The 15,332-nt window shown below is 32.2% G+C and overlaps 2 protein-coding genes and 1 long non-coding RNA gene across 3 annotated transcripts in view; 1 reads left to right on the top strand and 2 right to left on the bottom strand.

Annotated features, from left to right (window-relative positions):
- LOC25502826 (probable LRR receptor-like serine/threonine-protein kinase At3g47570) overlaps window positions 1-6,692 on the top strand; it is a 29,088-nt gene extending 22,396 nt beyond the window's left edge. The window contains exons 5-6 of the mRNA XM_039828493.1: window positions 3,939-5,924; window positions 6,097-6,692. Coding sequence (XP_039684427.1) covers window positions 3,939-5,924; window positions 6,097-6,449 — 2,339 coding nt within the window. The 3' untranslated portion in view covers window positions 6,450-6,692. The remainder of the gene's footprint in view (window positions 1-3,938; window positions 5,925-6,096) is intronic.
- Window positions 6,693-7,527: 835 nt separating this feature from the next.
- Window positions 7,528-8,712, bottom strand: LOC120577321 (disease resistance protein RPV1). The gene is made up of 2 exons (XM_039828496.1): window positions 8,090-8,712; window positions 7,528-7,987 (listed from the first exon to the last, which is right to left on the bottom strand). The coding sequence occupies exons 1-2, from the start codon at window positions 8,578-8,580 to the stop codon at window positions 7,702-7,704; spliced, it is 777 nt and encodes a 258-aa protein (XP_039684430.1). The 5' UTR covers window positions 8,581-8,712; the 3' UTR covers window positions 7,528-7,701.
- A 1,875-nt stretch (window positions 8,713-10,587) lies between these two features.
- Window positions 10,588-11,469, bottom strand: LOC120577324 (uncharacterized). The gene is made up of 2 exons (XR_005643377.1): window positions 11,334-11,469; window positions 10,588-11,067 (listed from the first exon to the last, which is right to left on the bottom strand). It is a non-coding gene; the product is annotated as an uncharacterized lncRNA (long non-coding RNA).
- Window positions 11,470-15,332: the final 3,863 nt, after the last annotated feature.

Here is a 15,332-nt window from a genome sequence, read left to right as displayed (position 1 = left end):
CTTCCTCTTATCCAATCACTTAAGAAGGCTGCATTATTCAACTTTCGATGCTGGGTCCGTTTGTTATAGATTTTTAAAAAATGAATTTTTCTTTCTATTTTTAAAAATGGATTTTTTGGAAATTTACTAGAAAATAGTGGAAGTTATTTCAAACTCACTTCTTGGCATAAGTTAAAAAAAGAGATTTTAACATTCTCTAACTTAAATATTCATCGTTCGAAATTTTACATTGTAAAAATCACATATTTATTTACAATGACATCTTTAAATTAGTTTTTTTTTTTTTTTTTTTTTTTTATGAAAAACTATTTTAAATAGCTTTTTTTTAGTGATTTTTTCACAATTTTATTATCCAAAAAAAATTACAACAAAATGATGAAATTTTTAAAATTACAACATTGATCCGTCATGGTTTTGACATCTTCCATTTGGGTAGTTGAATTTTGGAGGCTTAAGTTTGATGTTGAAACAAAATATGGCTTAGGATGCTTTTTCCAAAGGATTCAAGTTCAAGCACCAAGAAGTCGTTCAAGCTTATAAATGTGGACGTATGTGGATCGATCAATGATTTTTGAAGAAAACACGAGATTATTTCTTGAAGCAGAGATCATAAGTTTTTTTTTTTCAAGAATAACAAAGCTATTATGGAGAGAACCAGCTTGCAGATAAAAGCTATATGGACGTACCGAGGATATGGATTAACTTCTAAAGAGTTTCTGAAAGAGAATTGAATTAGGCTTCAACTAACAAAACAGAACAAATTATGGTCCGAACCATTCTTTTTAGGAAGGAAAATTAGAACAATTCTTGATATGGCTCGAATCATGTTGTCAAAAATGAACAACAACAAGATATAAATTAGTCGAGATGTGGTCTTCATCGTTGAAGAAGAAAAATTTAGAGAAGTTGAACAAGTGTCACGCTTACCAAAATTTTCCACTTCTGTAGACATTAGGAGGGAAAGGATCGTGATATGCACACGTAGTATCACCTCGATGACTTAAAGATCTCTATGAGGAAATTGAGGAAATGGATAATCCACATTATTATGTCTCTCATACACAAACTTAGAAGCAATTACAAAAGATAAGAATAGAACACATAAACTCGACACCCTTCTAAAAAAGCATAAGGCTACCAATGTCTAGAAAGTGTGCAATGAAGGACACAAGGAAAGAATAGTTGCAAAAGGCTACACTGAAAAGATTGATTGAAATATAGTATTTTTCGCAAGTCGCTCATCAAAATACCGTAAGAATAGTACTCTCACGAGTTGAAAAACACGAGTTGAGAGCTCCTCATATGGACAAGAAGTGTGCCTTTTTGAATGGAGTCCTATAGAAAGAACTATACATTTAGAAACCATTGGGATACAAAGTAAAAAGCGAGAGGGAAACAAGATATTACTGTTGAAAATATTATTAGGAAATAGATTTCGGAAAGATAGAAGAGAGATGTTGCACCGTGGAAAAAGCCACTGAAATGAAAGCAAATTTTCATCGACAAGAAGTATGCCTTTTTGAATGGAGTCCTATAGGGTGAAAAAATAAGTCTTTTTTTATTAGCCACAATGCTTCCGACAATATTCATCATCGATCATGAAATAATGTCCAACGTTCAAAAATATTAATAGCATTCTTGATAAAAAAAAAAAAGACTGAGTTGATAAGAAAAGGTTCATCCCAGATAAATCAAAAAGATTTAATCTAACTTAAGTTAGAAATGAAGGGATCTGGGTGGCTGAACTATTTTTAACTAAGAGTTAAGAAGTAGGAGATATTGGGTTTAAATCCCGATAAAGAAAAAAAAAACTAATACAACAATTTACGTACAAAATTTACCATTAAAAAAACTCCTGTTAGAAATTATATAAAAAAAAAAAAAAAAAAAAAAAAAGAACAAACAATCAATTGAACTATTTAATCCTATAATTATTTAGTCCCTCAATTAGCTGTTAGAAATTATTAAAAAAAATAATAAAATGCAGAAACAGTCAATTTAACTATTTACTCTCTCAATTAGCAACATTGGTTTTTTTCATGGTAGTTTGAAAACTAAATTGATGTATTTTTCATTGTTTAAGGATATTTTAGTGGATTTTAATTGTTTAAATACTAAATTGAGGATAGAGTGTTAGTTTATGGATTAAATTGATTATTTATTAAAAAAAATGGGAATCAAACATCACAAGTATTAAGCCATTTGTTAAAAAAAAAAAAAACGTACTCAAACCATTATTCGTCAATAAAAAAGTAATTATTGACGATATGAGAAAGAAAATGGGATTAATATATATCAGTAACATAGAGGGAGCAGGAACAACAACCCACGAAAAGGGGAATTTAAAAACATGATATTTTTTAAATTAATTAAAGTAAACTTACAAAACTAGTCTTGTATTTAAATTTTGTGTCAAATAGGTTTTTTGTCAAATAGGTTGTTAACTTACACATTCATGATTTTGAATTGGTGTAAATTAGCTGCCGTTAAGAGAATGACTATTTCTATTTCTTTAAAGGGTGCTTTGATTTCATATTAGCTTGCTTTTTACTTACTTGACTTACAAATTACATGATCTACCCATTTAATAAGCTCCAAAGGAGAGTTTTACATAGATAATATTCTACACGTTTCTCTTGTTCAAAAAAAAAAAAAAAATTCTACACATTTCTGGTGAGAGTTAACATTTAATAATATGTCCTTATGTTAATTAGGGGTGTAAGCGGTTCGGATAAAATCAATAAAACTGAAAGTCCAAATCGAACCAAACCGAAAATGTATCCGACCTTGTCTGGTTTGGTTCAAAACCGATCTTGTTTGGTTTGCTTCTCAGTTTTTCATTTTGAGATTCAAGAAACAGATGAATCTAACCGATGCTAACATCACTCCTCATTTTACTATTATTATCCCTCTTCACACACACACACACTTATGAGTATGCCCAAAATTAAAGCCCAACATAAAGTACTACTTAATCCATTCACTTTCTCCCATCATCATCTCATGTCATCACTCAGACTCGATTTCATTTCTACTAAAATAAGAACCCTAGCCATCAACCACGCCCATGATCTATCCCAACGTTCCTCATCACCGCTGAGATCATTCATATGTTCGTTAGTTTTATCATGTTTATGCCTTCAAACTTTTGAAAATATATCGTTTTCTATGCCTTTGAAATATTGAGTAAGGTTAGTTATAAAAAGTTGTTTGAAAAATAGATAACATGAAAAAACAAAACAAGAAATACAAATTCCATGAAATATTTGAGTATGACGTATGTTTTATGCATGAAATACAAATTTGTGAGAATATGAATTTTTTTTAATAGTATTTTCAAATAAACCGATCAACCGAACCGATCCAAACCGATTCGTTTGCTTTGGTTCCTTTTTTAAAAAGGAGTGAAAACCGAACCAAACCAAACCGATGAAGATTTCATCGGTTTGAACATTTTTTGACTGAGAGCCGATCCAAACCAAACTGTTACACCCTTAATGATAATGTTTAAATTTTAAGTTTTTTATTCTAATATTTCTTTATAAGGATTTCTATATATTGCCAACTGTAAACACGTGAATAGATAGCTAAACCAAAACACATGAAAACCAAACATCGTCCAACGTAAAAATAAATATCCAACGGTTGAAAAGCATTCGTGATATTCCACAAAAGACAAATTCGTTGTATGTTTTTTTTTTTTGACAAATTGTTTTTTTTATTTAGCTCTTTACCTTTTTATTTTATCTTTAAATTTAATTTCTTTTTTTATTTTTCTAAAAGTGTCAAATATTGTTCAATCCTATTTATCACATGACATGAAGTATGTGTTAGCTCTGCAATTAAAAAAAAAAAAAAAAAAGGAAAAAAGTGGTCGTATAGTTTATTGTCCCTCGAGAAATACCATCTTAATAACATTGTTTCTTATCCATTTTCAGGTACGATTCCCGAGGAGATTGGCTATCTTGATAAACTTCAGCGACTATCATTTTCTAACAATAGCTTAAGTGGATCTATTCCTTCCAAAATCTTCAACATGTCATCACTCACTAATTTGGAGGTTGAACATAATAGCCTCTCAGGCACAATTCCATCAAATACGGGATATAGCCTTCCTAGCCTGCAACATCTACACTTGAATAATAACAATTTTGTTGGAAATATTCCAAATAACATATTCAACTCTTCTAATCTTATTCATTTTCAATTGCATGACAACGAATTCAGTGGAACTCTACCCAATATTGCTTTTGGAGATTTAGGATTGCTTGAATCGTTTCGCATATATAACAACAAATTGACAATAGAAGATTCTCATCAATTCTTTACTTCCTTGACAAATTGTAGATATTTGAAATATTTAGAGCTATCAGGGAATCATATATCTAATCTTCCTAAGTCAATTGGAAACATAACTTCAGAAAAGTTTGAAGTGGATTCGTGTGGAATTGATGGTAATATTCCCCAAGAAGTTGGAAACATGACCAACTTGCTACATTTTAATCTTCATGGGAATAATATAAGTGGACCAATACCTGGTACATTCAAAGGGTTGCAGAAACTTCAATATTTGAATCTTGGACACAATGGACTACAAGGATCATTTATTGAAGAGTTTTGTGAAATGAAGAGTTTGGGTGAGTTGGGTCTAGAAAATAATAAGCTTTCTGGTGTTTTGCCAACATGTTTGGGAAATATGAGTTCTATTATAAGGTTATACATAGGCTCTAACAGTCTGAACTCTAAGATACCTTCCTCTCTTTGGAGTGTCATAGATATCTTAGAGCTAGATTTGTCCTCTAATGCCTTCATTGGTAATCTTCCACCTGAGATTGGCAATTTGAGAGCAATTATACTATTAGACCTATCAAGAAATCAGATTTCAAGCAACATTCCAACAACCATCAGTTCCTTACAAACATTGCAGAATCTCTCCTTAGCACAAAATAAACTGATTGGATCAATTCCCAAATCACTTGGTCATATGGTAAGCTTGATCTCTTTGGACTTGTCCCAAAATATGTTAAAAGGTGTTATTCCAAAATCCTTAGAATCACTTGTGTATCTTCAAAACATCAACTTCTCATATAATAGATTACAAGGAGAGATTCCTGATGGTGGACATTTCAAAAACTTCATAGCTGAATCATTTATGCATAATGATGCACTTTGCGGTGATCCTCGCCTCCAAGTACCTCCATGTGGTAAGCAAGTTCAGAAATGGTCAAATGAAAAGAAGCTTATATTGAAATGCATACTTCCCATAGTTGTCTCAGCCATTTTGGTTGTTGCGTGCATCATACTATTAAAACATAATAAAAGGAGAAAGAATGAAAATAATGTTGAAAGGGGTTTGTCAACTTTGGGAGCTCCAAGAAGAATATCCTATTATGAAATTGTGCAAGCGACTAATGGATTCAATGACCGTAATTTCCTTGGAAGTGGGGGATTTGGCTCTGTTTATCAGGGGAAGCTTCTTGATGGTGAGATGATTGCCGTTAAAGTAATTGATTTGCAATCAGAGGCAAAATCAAAGAGCTTTGATGCAGAATGCAATGCCATGAGAAATCTACGACATCGAAATCTGGTTAAGATTATCAGCAGTTGTTCAAATCTTGATTTCAAATCATTGGTGATGGAGTTCATGTCAAATGGAAGTGTAGACAAATGGTTATATTCAAATAACTATTGTCTAAGTTTCTTGCAAAGGTTAAATATAATGATAGATGTTGCATCTGGATTGGAATATCTCCATCATGGTTCTTCAATACCTGTGGTTCACTGTGATCTAAAGCCTTCCAATGTCTTGTTGGATGAAAATATGGTTGCACATGTTAGTGATTTTGGTATTTCCAAGCTCATGGATGAAGGACAATCTAAAACTCATACACAAACTTTGGCTACTATTGGATATCTTGCACCAGGTCATTTCTTCTGTTTTACTTCTTAACATTTTCTTCTTTACGTTTTCAGTCCTAACCAATTTATTTGATTTTGTCATGAAAAAGGATCTACAATACACGCTAGTAATCAACATGTTATATTTGTAAGTAATGTGTACATAGTATGGTTCTAATAACTAGTATTAACATGCAGAGTATGGATCAAAAGGAATTGTTTCTGTGAAAGGAGATGTATACAGCTATGGGATTATGCTAATGGAAATCTTTACAAGGAGAAAGCCAATAGATGATATGTTTGTTGCAGAACTAAGCTTGAAGACATGGATCAGTGGATCATTGCCTAATTCAATTATGGAGGTCATGGATTCAAATTTAGTCCAAAGAACTAGGGACCAAATTGATGATATATTGACTCACATGTCATCTATTTTTAGTTTAGCCCTGAATTGTTGTGAAGATTCACCTGAAGCAAGAATCAATATGGCAGATGTTATTGCGACGCTAATCAAAATCAAGACTTTGGTTGTTGTCGCAAACACAATCTAGTTATTTTCATTTGTAAACTGATGTAATTTTTTTTCCTTTTGTAATGTTTGTCCTTTAACTGTCTACATTGTTGTATGAGATTAAAATACATATTATTTTCTTAATATATTTCCTTTTGCTTTTAAAGAAATCAACTAGTGAATAAGGATCATCACAGAAGCATGTTAATCGTGTGTACTGTATCCATTTATGTTGTATCCCCTCTCAATTATTATTATTATTTTTAATTTAATTTGAAGTTTATTAATGGTGCAGTCTTTGGAGGAGAATAGTAGTAAGGGTCTTGACTCATTGTGTAAGAATGGGAAGAATATTTCTGTCTTTTATGTACTTACTAGGTTGCTAGGTTGCTACATAATTGTGCAGAAAAATATAGTTGGACATGTTTGTTATCATTGTGGATACATTTATAATCAAATTTGATTTGTACTTTAAGCTCAAGGTTGTTGAAGTCTAAGGAACGACGACTTAGACAAAAAGTGAGATGATATTTCCTTTCTTACCAAGTTTCTCAAGCTTTATGTCTTTAATATAGTTTAGAGAAGCTTCAAGTTTCTCAAATGTCTCTAATATAATTTTCAAGATGTGGTGTTACTAATTGAATGATGATGAAGACGGTCAAAGACAAGGATGGGTGTTTCAAATTCACTATTCTTAAAATCATTTTCCACATATATGGAGATGAACTTTTCAGATCCTAAGCATTGAATCATTATCTTGTGTCAAAAGTACAAAAATATATTATATATCATGCATTGTTGTTGCTGTCTTCGTCACTGACATCTTTTTACAAAAATTCACAAGGAAATGTACAAAGAAAAACTAAATTTCAAATGCATGTTGGTCCATTCACCTTTGGATGATTCTAGTTTTGCATTACACAATTCCTCATATGAGTAGCAAAGTATAGTATAAGGGGTTTTCTTAGCTTGCATTGTGCAGGAGTTGTACCCTAACCTGTAGATGATCCTTACACTTATTAAAAGACAATGTATTTCTATGTATATCATAAGGGTACGAATTCTTATAAGAAATGCAATGTCAGATGCTTATTCATTTATTTTGTAGGACGAACATTTAAGATTGACGTCGTGTTCGGTGTCCGACATCGAAACCATATTGGCACATGTCAGATTAACTCCGTTTTGTAGCAACAGACAAACGTATAGTATGCCTCAACAAAAATTTAAGAGTTTACTTGTAACACATACATTGATAAACATCTAAAAGAAGAAGCACATCTATAATGCAACTAAAATAGTTTTTCATAAGCTTCTGAATCTTTCATGTATGAAAGCATCTCACGTGTCAAACGAAGCATGCGGATGCTTCTCTTCATCTTAAGTTCAGTTATGCGTTGAACCGTTGCCTCATGACTTACTTGATTTTCGTAAGTATCTATGCTTTTATAATATTGAAGCTGAAGTTGTGCAAGTTGCTCTAGTTTAGTAATTTGATGATCCAAGTCACCAACATAAACACGATTCAACTTTTGCAGCACATCCATCGCAATTTCCTCAACAAGTTCAGCTTCTGTTCTGTTTGTACAAATATGAAAAAATATAGACATACTTCATTTTTTAAAAATCTTATTTTTCTAATAGCTAATCAAATAATTTTAATATGATAAAAAAAATTACCTGTTGATGGAGCAATCCCACCCTGAATGGTTGGCTGCTTCTCCCAAAGCATCCCTCCATTTTTGCACAATATTCATTGTACTTGCAAAACGCTGCTCATGCTTAACAAATGCCTCGGCATAACTTCCTAATTGGTGTCGAACATGGAAAGGATCAACTTCATAGAAAACTGGAAGTATAATTTGCCCTTTGTTTTTTCTACACTCGAGTATCTTCACAACTTCATCCAAACACCATTTTGAAGTTGCATAGTTTTTCGAAAAAACAATTACATAAAGTTTTGCTTCATCGATCGCCTTGAGAAGCGCTTGTGATATTTCATCCCCTCTTTCTAAATTGTCATCTATGTAAGTCTTGATATCTAACCTTCTTAATGCACTATTGAGATGGCTTGTGAATGTTTTACGAGTATCCTCGCCTCTGAAGCTAAGGAATACCTCGTGTGTTTGTTTAGGTTTGGTAGAGGAGGAGGAGGAGGAGGATTTTGCCATTTACAATTGCTATAGCTAGGTTATGACTTGTTTGGATATATGGAAGTTTCTCCTCTCTTGTACCTTATACACTTGAGAACTTCCCTTTTTATATAGATCGATGGTTGATCTATGCAACTTCTTTGCTCATTAAAATATGTAGAAATTAAAGCAAAGAGGAGAATCAACGGAGTTTAAAATATTGGGTTAGTTTCTAAAGTTAATTAAAAAAAGAGGGTGTACAAGTATTTAACTTAAAATATTAGTTTCAACTTTTAGAAACAACAGGAACTAAGTCTTATCCCACTAAGTAGGATCGGATCGGCTAATTTTAATTTGTAAAAACTTAAATGTTAAAAATGAGGACACGTCTAACATGTACCCGGTCCAAAGGTGTACAATTATATTACAAAATGATATGCTATATCTTTTGAGTTTTATTTCAACTTTTTAAGAATATTCTCCTGGAAGAACTGATTTAAGAGTGTCTGCAGCTTCTTCTTTAATTGACAAAAAAAAAAGTGATTACAGCTAAATAAAAGTCTACTTATGGGATTACAGCTACCCATGGGAGAGGATAAGTTGACTGAGATTTTTAATAGTGATTATTAAAAATACGTACAAGCATGTGTTCTTGCAAATTGGCAAAGTATAAAGTTATTCTAATTTCAACGTTACTTCCTTCTACCTTTCTAGACCGAATCGAGAATAATTCAAGCTAGATTATAAGTATTATATGACATCAAAAGTCTACTCTGCATTGAAGACCAAAGGTGGGAACTAGTTGACTTAGATTTTCAATTACACATTCAAATGGCTGTTAAAATACTGCCTCTTCTCATGAGAAAAACCAAAAATACTGCCTTTTAGGATTGCCGACTGATCCCACAAATCAACACGAGTCTTTTCAGCGTACTTTATCCTCACTCGCACGCTTACCGAAAAACTTTCAAGTACGTCACCCATCCAAACACTACACCAAGTCAAGCAAGCTTAACTGTGGAGTTCTTACGGAATGGGCTACCAAAAAAGGATGCATCTTGTTGATATAGATAGTACCAAAAGCCTTCCTTCAACCATACAGTCTCATACCTGCACGGCCTTGGAATCACTCTCATTCCAGTGTGATTCAGTTTGTCTCAAAGCTGTCGGGAACCGCTCATTGTCGTGTCTTGTACGCCGACTACCACTCCCAGCCCTCATCAGCCTTGGGTGTTACAGTGTGTTTAAAAATAATAGGAATTTATTGGAGAAATGAATATGAACTAAAATTTATTTGTTAGTTATGAAATAAATATAACATAATTAATTTATTGAAAAGAGAAAACCTCTGCAAAAAATATGATTTTATTGATGGATTAAAACGAGGGTATAATAGGAGAAAAAAAAAATTCAAAAATCCACTTTCTTAATATAGTATTACTATTCAAATACGACACTAAAAAAATGAGGAAGTACTATTTAAACAGATTAAATAAAATAACTTCAATATCAATTGAAAGAGAGAATAAATAAAATAACTTTAATATCAATTGAAAATGAAATATTAGACAAAATCGATCCATTAATGATTGTACCTTAAAACATCTGGAAAAAAAAAAAAATCAAAATTTTACTCATCCAGTTACAGAAAAAACAGTTTTGTCCCAGATTTATCTAGGAAGATGCGAAAAAAAAGATGTTTTTACAATGTGATTTGTATATTTGATTACTATCTCCAATTGACTCCACAATATATTTCAAGATTTGAAACAACAATTCAAGCAGAAGTAAAACAACATTCTATATCTAAATTAACATGTCTCGGATAATTTTACTTCACCAACCAACCAAAATTCTAATCTTATTTTTAAAATGTCATTAATTACACCAAAGGATTCAAAATGTGAAAAACTCTTGAGGGGGAGTTTTGTCGACAATTGTGGTCCTACCCGACTCGAGGGGTTAGTCTCTGCGCGCGAAAAATAACTCAATTTACACTAAAAATGTCAATAACAGATAAGTTTTTAAAATCTTTCTGCAACAATCTAAGATAAACAAATGCATAAGAGGATCTTTCATTTAAAACACTCATGTTTTTGTTACAACGGATTAGAAACCCTAACTCTGCCTATTCATACTGATGAAGAACAAAATTGCTACATTATTATTAATTACTAACTACTATAATACTATTGACTTCGTAAATAACTTACAGAAGTGTTCCTGCTTCCTGCCAAGTAATAGTATGGGTGCTGATTCTAGAGCTTACCAACATTATCATCATTAGTAGTAGTGATAGTAGTAGTATTGAGGGGAAATATGAAACAGGACTTGCAAGAGAGCATAGCATTCATTGGCTTGTCACTGCCAAAATTGTTGCTCATCAAAAGAAAGTTCACCAAATCACCGACGTAAGCATCTAAATATCAAAGGGTGAACAATGACTTTCATCTGGTTTCAAGGATCTACATCTTCAGGAAAGGTGGCTTGACCAGCATAAATATATTGCATTTCATCCTTCCATGTCTGCACAAGCACCAAGAACCTTAATCAGGATATAATACAAGAATGGAAATCATGCACAAATAACTAAAGAGAGATGTTGTTTGGTATGAAGACATACGCTCACAAAATACACGAAACCTTGGTTTTTGTGTTTATATTTTAAAATTAATTAAAATGAAATATAAAAAAATTAACACAACATATCAATCCCTTGATGATAAATAGTTGGCGTTTTGTATAAATACATTTATGCAAAAGCATAAAATTCCCACATTCTTCCCAATTACCTTATCTTGATGTGAAAATCCAGATTGGTAAACAGAGTTTCTAGCTATCTCACACAGGTCACAAGCAGAGAGTTTTCATACCTGCAACGCACGTTTTAGTATGATATGACAGTTATGATTGATTGACCATGGAGATTATTTTTTACAATGATGCTAAAATCTGTGTGTATTTGTAGCTAATTAATTGTTAATCTATGGTATGACTCCTTAATAAAGGAAATTATACTTGATAGCTCTAGATCTTTGTTGGATTATTTTACACTTTGAGATTTTGTCCACGTGTCGGATTTGGAGATTTTTATGCTTATGCATTTTTGAGATCATGTGACATGTATGCTTGATGTATATGATTATGTATCCGCTGCGACTGATGAGATTTTATATGCATGCATGTTGGTTTTCGATCTTTGGATTTTCGATTCGTGAAAGTAGCATCTATTTCTTGAATATTTTATTATTCAAATGTTTTATTGCTTTAATCGAAATAGGGCGTAACAATGAACACCTAAAGAAAAAGACACACAATAATGTACATAATTATCTCCTAAGTGGTCCCTATCTAACTCATATATGATAAGGTACCACTATAATTATTCTACAACAAAATAACTAGAAGATAATTATGATATTGCAGATAGGGACCACTTAGGAGATAATTATGTACATTATTGTGTATCTTTTTCTTTAGGTGTTTATCTTTATTAGCTGTCGAGAAAGGGACATGTGAACAATTTGTTAGCCCTTTTTCACTATAAATAAGAGCCTCGTTTCTCATTTGTAATCAATGAATATTGAAGTTCAATATTACTAAGTATTTCGTTCCTATAAAAACTTGTTTTTTTATAGAAGTAGATCTTGAGACAAGACTCTGGAGGAGCTAGATCCTTGAGGTAATACTCTGGAGGGATCACGAAAATGAAAATATAATCATTCGAAGATTATATCTAGCTACAACGAAACCAAAAATATCAACAAAATCTCAAAGAAGATCAACTCACGTATGAATATATCTTTATTAAATTCAAAATTTACTTTTCAGTATCATAGTATTGACATAATAAACAACATAGAATATGACTGAGGTTTCATACTTTGAAGCAACATCTAGTTATTATGCTGATGACATAATAGATAATAAGATAGAAGAAGCAGATTTCTCTTTAACTGCTGAAGAAAATTTCAAAAGAAAGTTTAATAAATTCAAAGAATTTTTCTCAAGAAAAAATATTTTGAAATTTGGAATAATGATAGGAGAAGAAGCAATTTCATATCTACCATACATAAAACTCAAATTGAAAAAAGAATTGAAACATTTTCTGAAAAAGAAAAAAGCAAAATTGGTTATATTCATATATCAACTATTCAAATTTTAATAAAAAATACCTTTATGAAAGGTATTGATTCACATCTAGAAATTGCCCTAGAAGACTCTAGGATTTTAGACAAAAGACAAGCAACAATTGCACAAGTAAAGCGTAATTTAAAATATGGAAAAATAAAATTTGATATAAATTAACAAATGGGATTATCCCTAAAAGATAAAAAGATCTAGATAGATCTATAGTTTTTCATTATAAGTTGGAAAACTCGAATTTTATGAAATAGGGTAATCATCCTTTTACAATATGTTATAGAATTAATTATGCTTTGAGTAATTCACACCATAGTATAGAATTTATAGGAAAAAATACAATTCATATTGATGAATTATTTACACCTTTAGTTACCCTAAAGTCACCTTTATTTAGAAATTTAGCAAGAAATAGGTTTTCCTTGATAGAAGCTGAGAAATATCTATTCGAAGACACAGAAAAACCATTGATCAGGAATTAAAGCCTTAGAGTAACACCACCCAAAAGAGATTTTGAAATCTCAGAACAAAAATAGATAAATAAATTACAAAGTTCAAGTTGTCTCTACAACTCAAAAAACTAGACAAAAGAATTTAAATTTGTCTATAGAAAAAGTCTTCCGCACTCTGCTAAAACTCTGGTATCAGAGCAAACCTCGTTCCTAAAAAAAATTAAAATAAAATCTTATGACGTCCGTTAACATTTTAACCGACTTAAAAGGTCATGGGTACAAATACCCATCATAGTTAGATGGGTAACAAAGAATTTCCCAATTTAAATTTATACAAGAAACTGTTGAATTTGAAAGACTTATTGTGAGATTCTTTTTTTTTTTTTTTTTTTGCAAATACGCTATGAGAAGTTTATCCAATATATTCCTCATATAGTTATATAGAAAATGAAACTGGCAGAGCACTAAGTGATGATTTTGTTTGATTGAGTTTGCAGTCAACAGATAGATAGTGTTGGTTCGCCGCCAATGATGGAGGGGAGAACTATATACTACCATGTTGCTGAGGATAATGGAGATGTGGATGACGAGAATGTGCAGGGCTATTCCTTGGTCTTCAATGGGAATGACGTTGAGCAGCTGACTCGTAAGTTCGTGGAAGAGACGAGACTTGATGGGGTTATTGTGTGTAGTCAAAGTCCTTTGAATAGCTATTTTAATAGCACTAGAATAAAGCTATATTAGCGCCTTTCTAAAAGTGCTATTGACGTATTGCTATTTAATAGGGTTTGGAAAGCACTATTATAGGCTCCTGACCTATTATAGCAGGGGCTTTCATAGCGCCTGGGAAGCGCTATTAAGAGCCAAATTGAGTGCTATTACAGGGGGCATTTTGTAGTAGTGTTTGCATCTTCCTCCAAACAATGTAACCATGTGGGACTAAATCCCACCGAGTGTTGGCCGCTAACACACCCCCTCACGCTTTAACCTGGCCCAATGTGCCTGAAGCGTGGACGGTGCAAGCCCAACGATGGACCCGATAGACTCTGATACCATGTAACGCATATCGAGGCCTAACTCATCCTTATAAAACCAGCTTCTATGGTGAGGAGTGTCTCCTCTTTATAAACTCTTCTCAAAAATTCTATCTATCCGATGTGGGACTAAATCCCAACGACCGTTGGCCACTAACAGTTTAGTATATAGAAAGTAGCAATTTGGTATTCATAGATTTGTGCCTTTGATGTCACATGTGCTGTAGGCTTATGGCACATGTGAATGTTATGAAAAGTTGCTTATTGAATGAAAAATGTGTAGTGTTTGTTTCGACAACTATTTTGTCTGAAGTAATATTAAGTTGCAAGACACAAACACAAACAGTGCACATGACTTTGACACGTAGACATTAGGAGTGATATGTCATAAGTCGTAAGCATATGCGTTGGTGCCATTGTTGGATATTGACACATGTTAGACACTAAACGCACCTTTAATCCAAAGTGTCCATGCTACATATGTAAGAATACAACAATTTAGAAAAGATAATTGGTTAAACTACAATTCCAGCTAAGCTGATTTTGCTACTACAAAATATATTAATTCAACTATGGTTCCTTAGATGTGATTAAAAGCAACAAATATTGATAATTGTCATTTTTTTATTATCGTTTGATGCCTTTGAAATAAGCGAACTTCTAACAAGAAATTATCAAAATCTGGTGATGGTGGGTTGGTTGCTAAGATTTCACACAAGACTTAAAATAATTTTTCTCCTTTAGCATTCTTCTTGCTCTTAACTTTCATCTGTTTTATATATCTTGTGTATTAATTAAAAGTGACCCAACTACGCCTCAAAATGTTATCCTAACGTTTGCTTTCTGTTCTGGTGTTTCAGTTGCAAAAGAATTTGAAGAACAAGGTTTACTGTGACAAGCTAGATTATTGAAGTCTTGAGTGTATTAAACTGCAAGGCCAATGTAACATTGTGACCCAAGTCAAGTGGGTTTCAAATTCTATTTTATCACATTTATATAAAACTCAACCTTGCTCGAGCAGTCTTTTAGAGTAGTCTTTGTTATTGATGCGCTTTGGATTTGGGTACTTAGTTGTCTTATAAACTTTTTTTTTGTTTCTGTAATTTTACTTAGTTCCTCATGTATTTCCATTATTTTGTACATATAATTAACTTGATAGATG

The sequence above is a fragment of the Medicago truncatula genome, chromosome 8 (assembly GCF_003473485.1).
Source record: "Medicago truncatula cultivar Jemalong A17 chromosome 8, MtrunA17r5.0-ANR, whole genome shotgun sequence".
In the NCBI taxonomy this organism is placed as follows: Eukaryota; Viridiplantae; Streptophyta; class Magnoliopsida; order Fabales; family Fabaceae; genus Medicago; species Medicago truncatula.
Note: the sequence above shows the minus strand (reverse complement) of the source record. Positions and strands in the feature narration are given on the sequence as shown.

Excerpts from the sequence above, each read along its gene's own strand:
- LOC120577321 (XM_039828496.1), bottom strand. The coding sequence starts at position 8,580 with ATGGCAAAATCCTCCTCCTCCTCCTCCTCTACCAAACCTAAACAAACA. Across the intron at positions 7,988-8,089 it reads TGGGATTGCTCCATCAACAG|AACAGAAGCTGAACTTGTTG; the intron begins GTAATTTTTTTT and ends TTGTACAAACAG.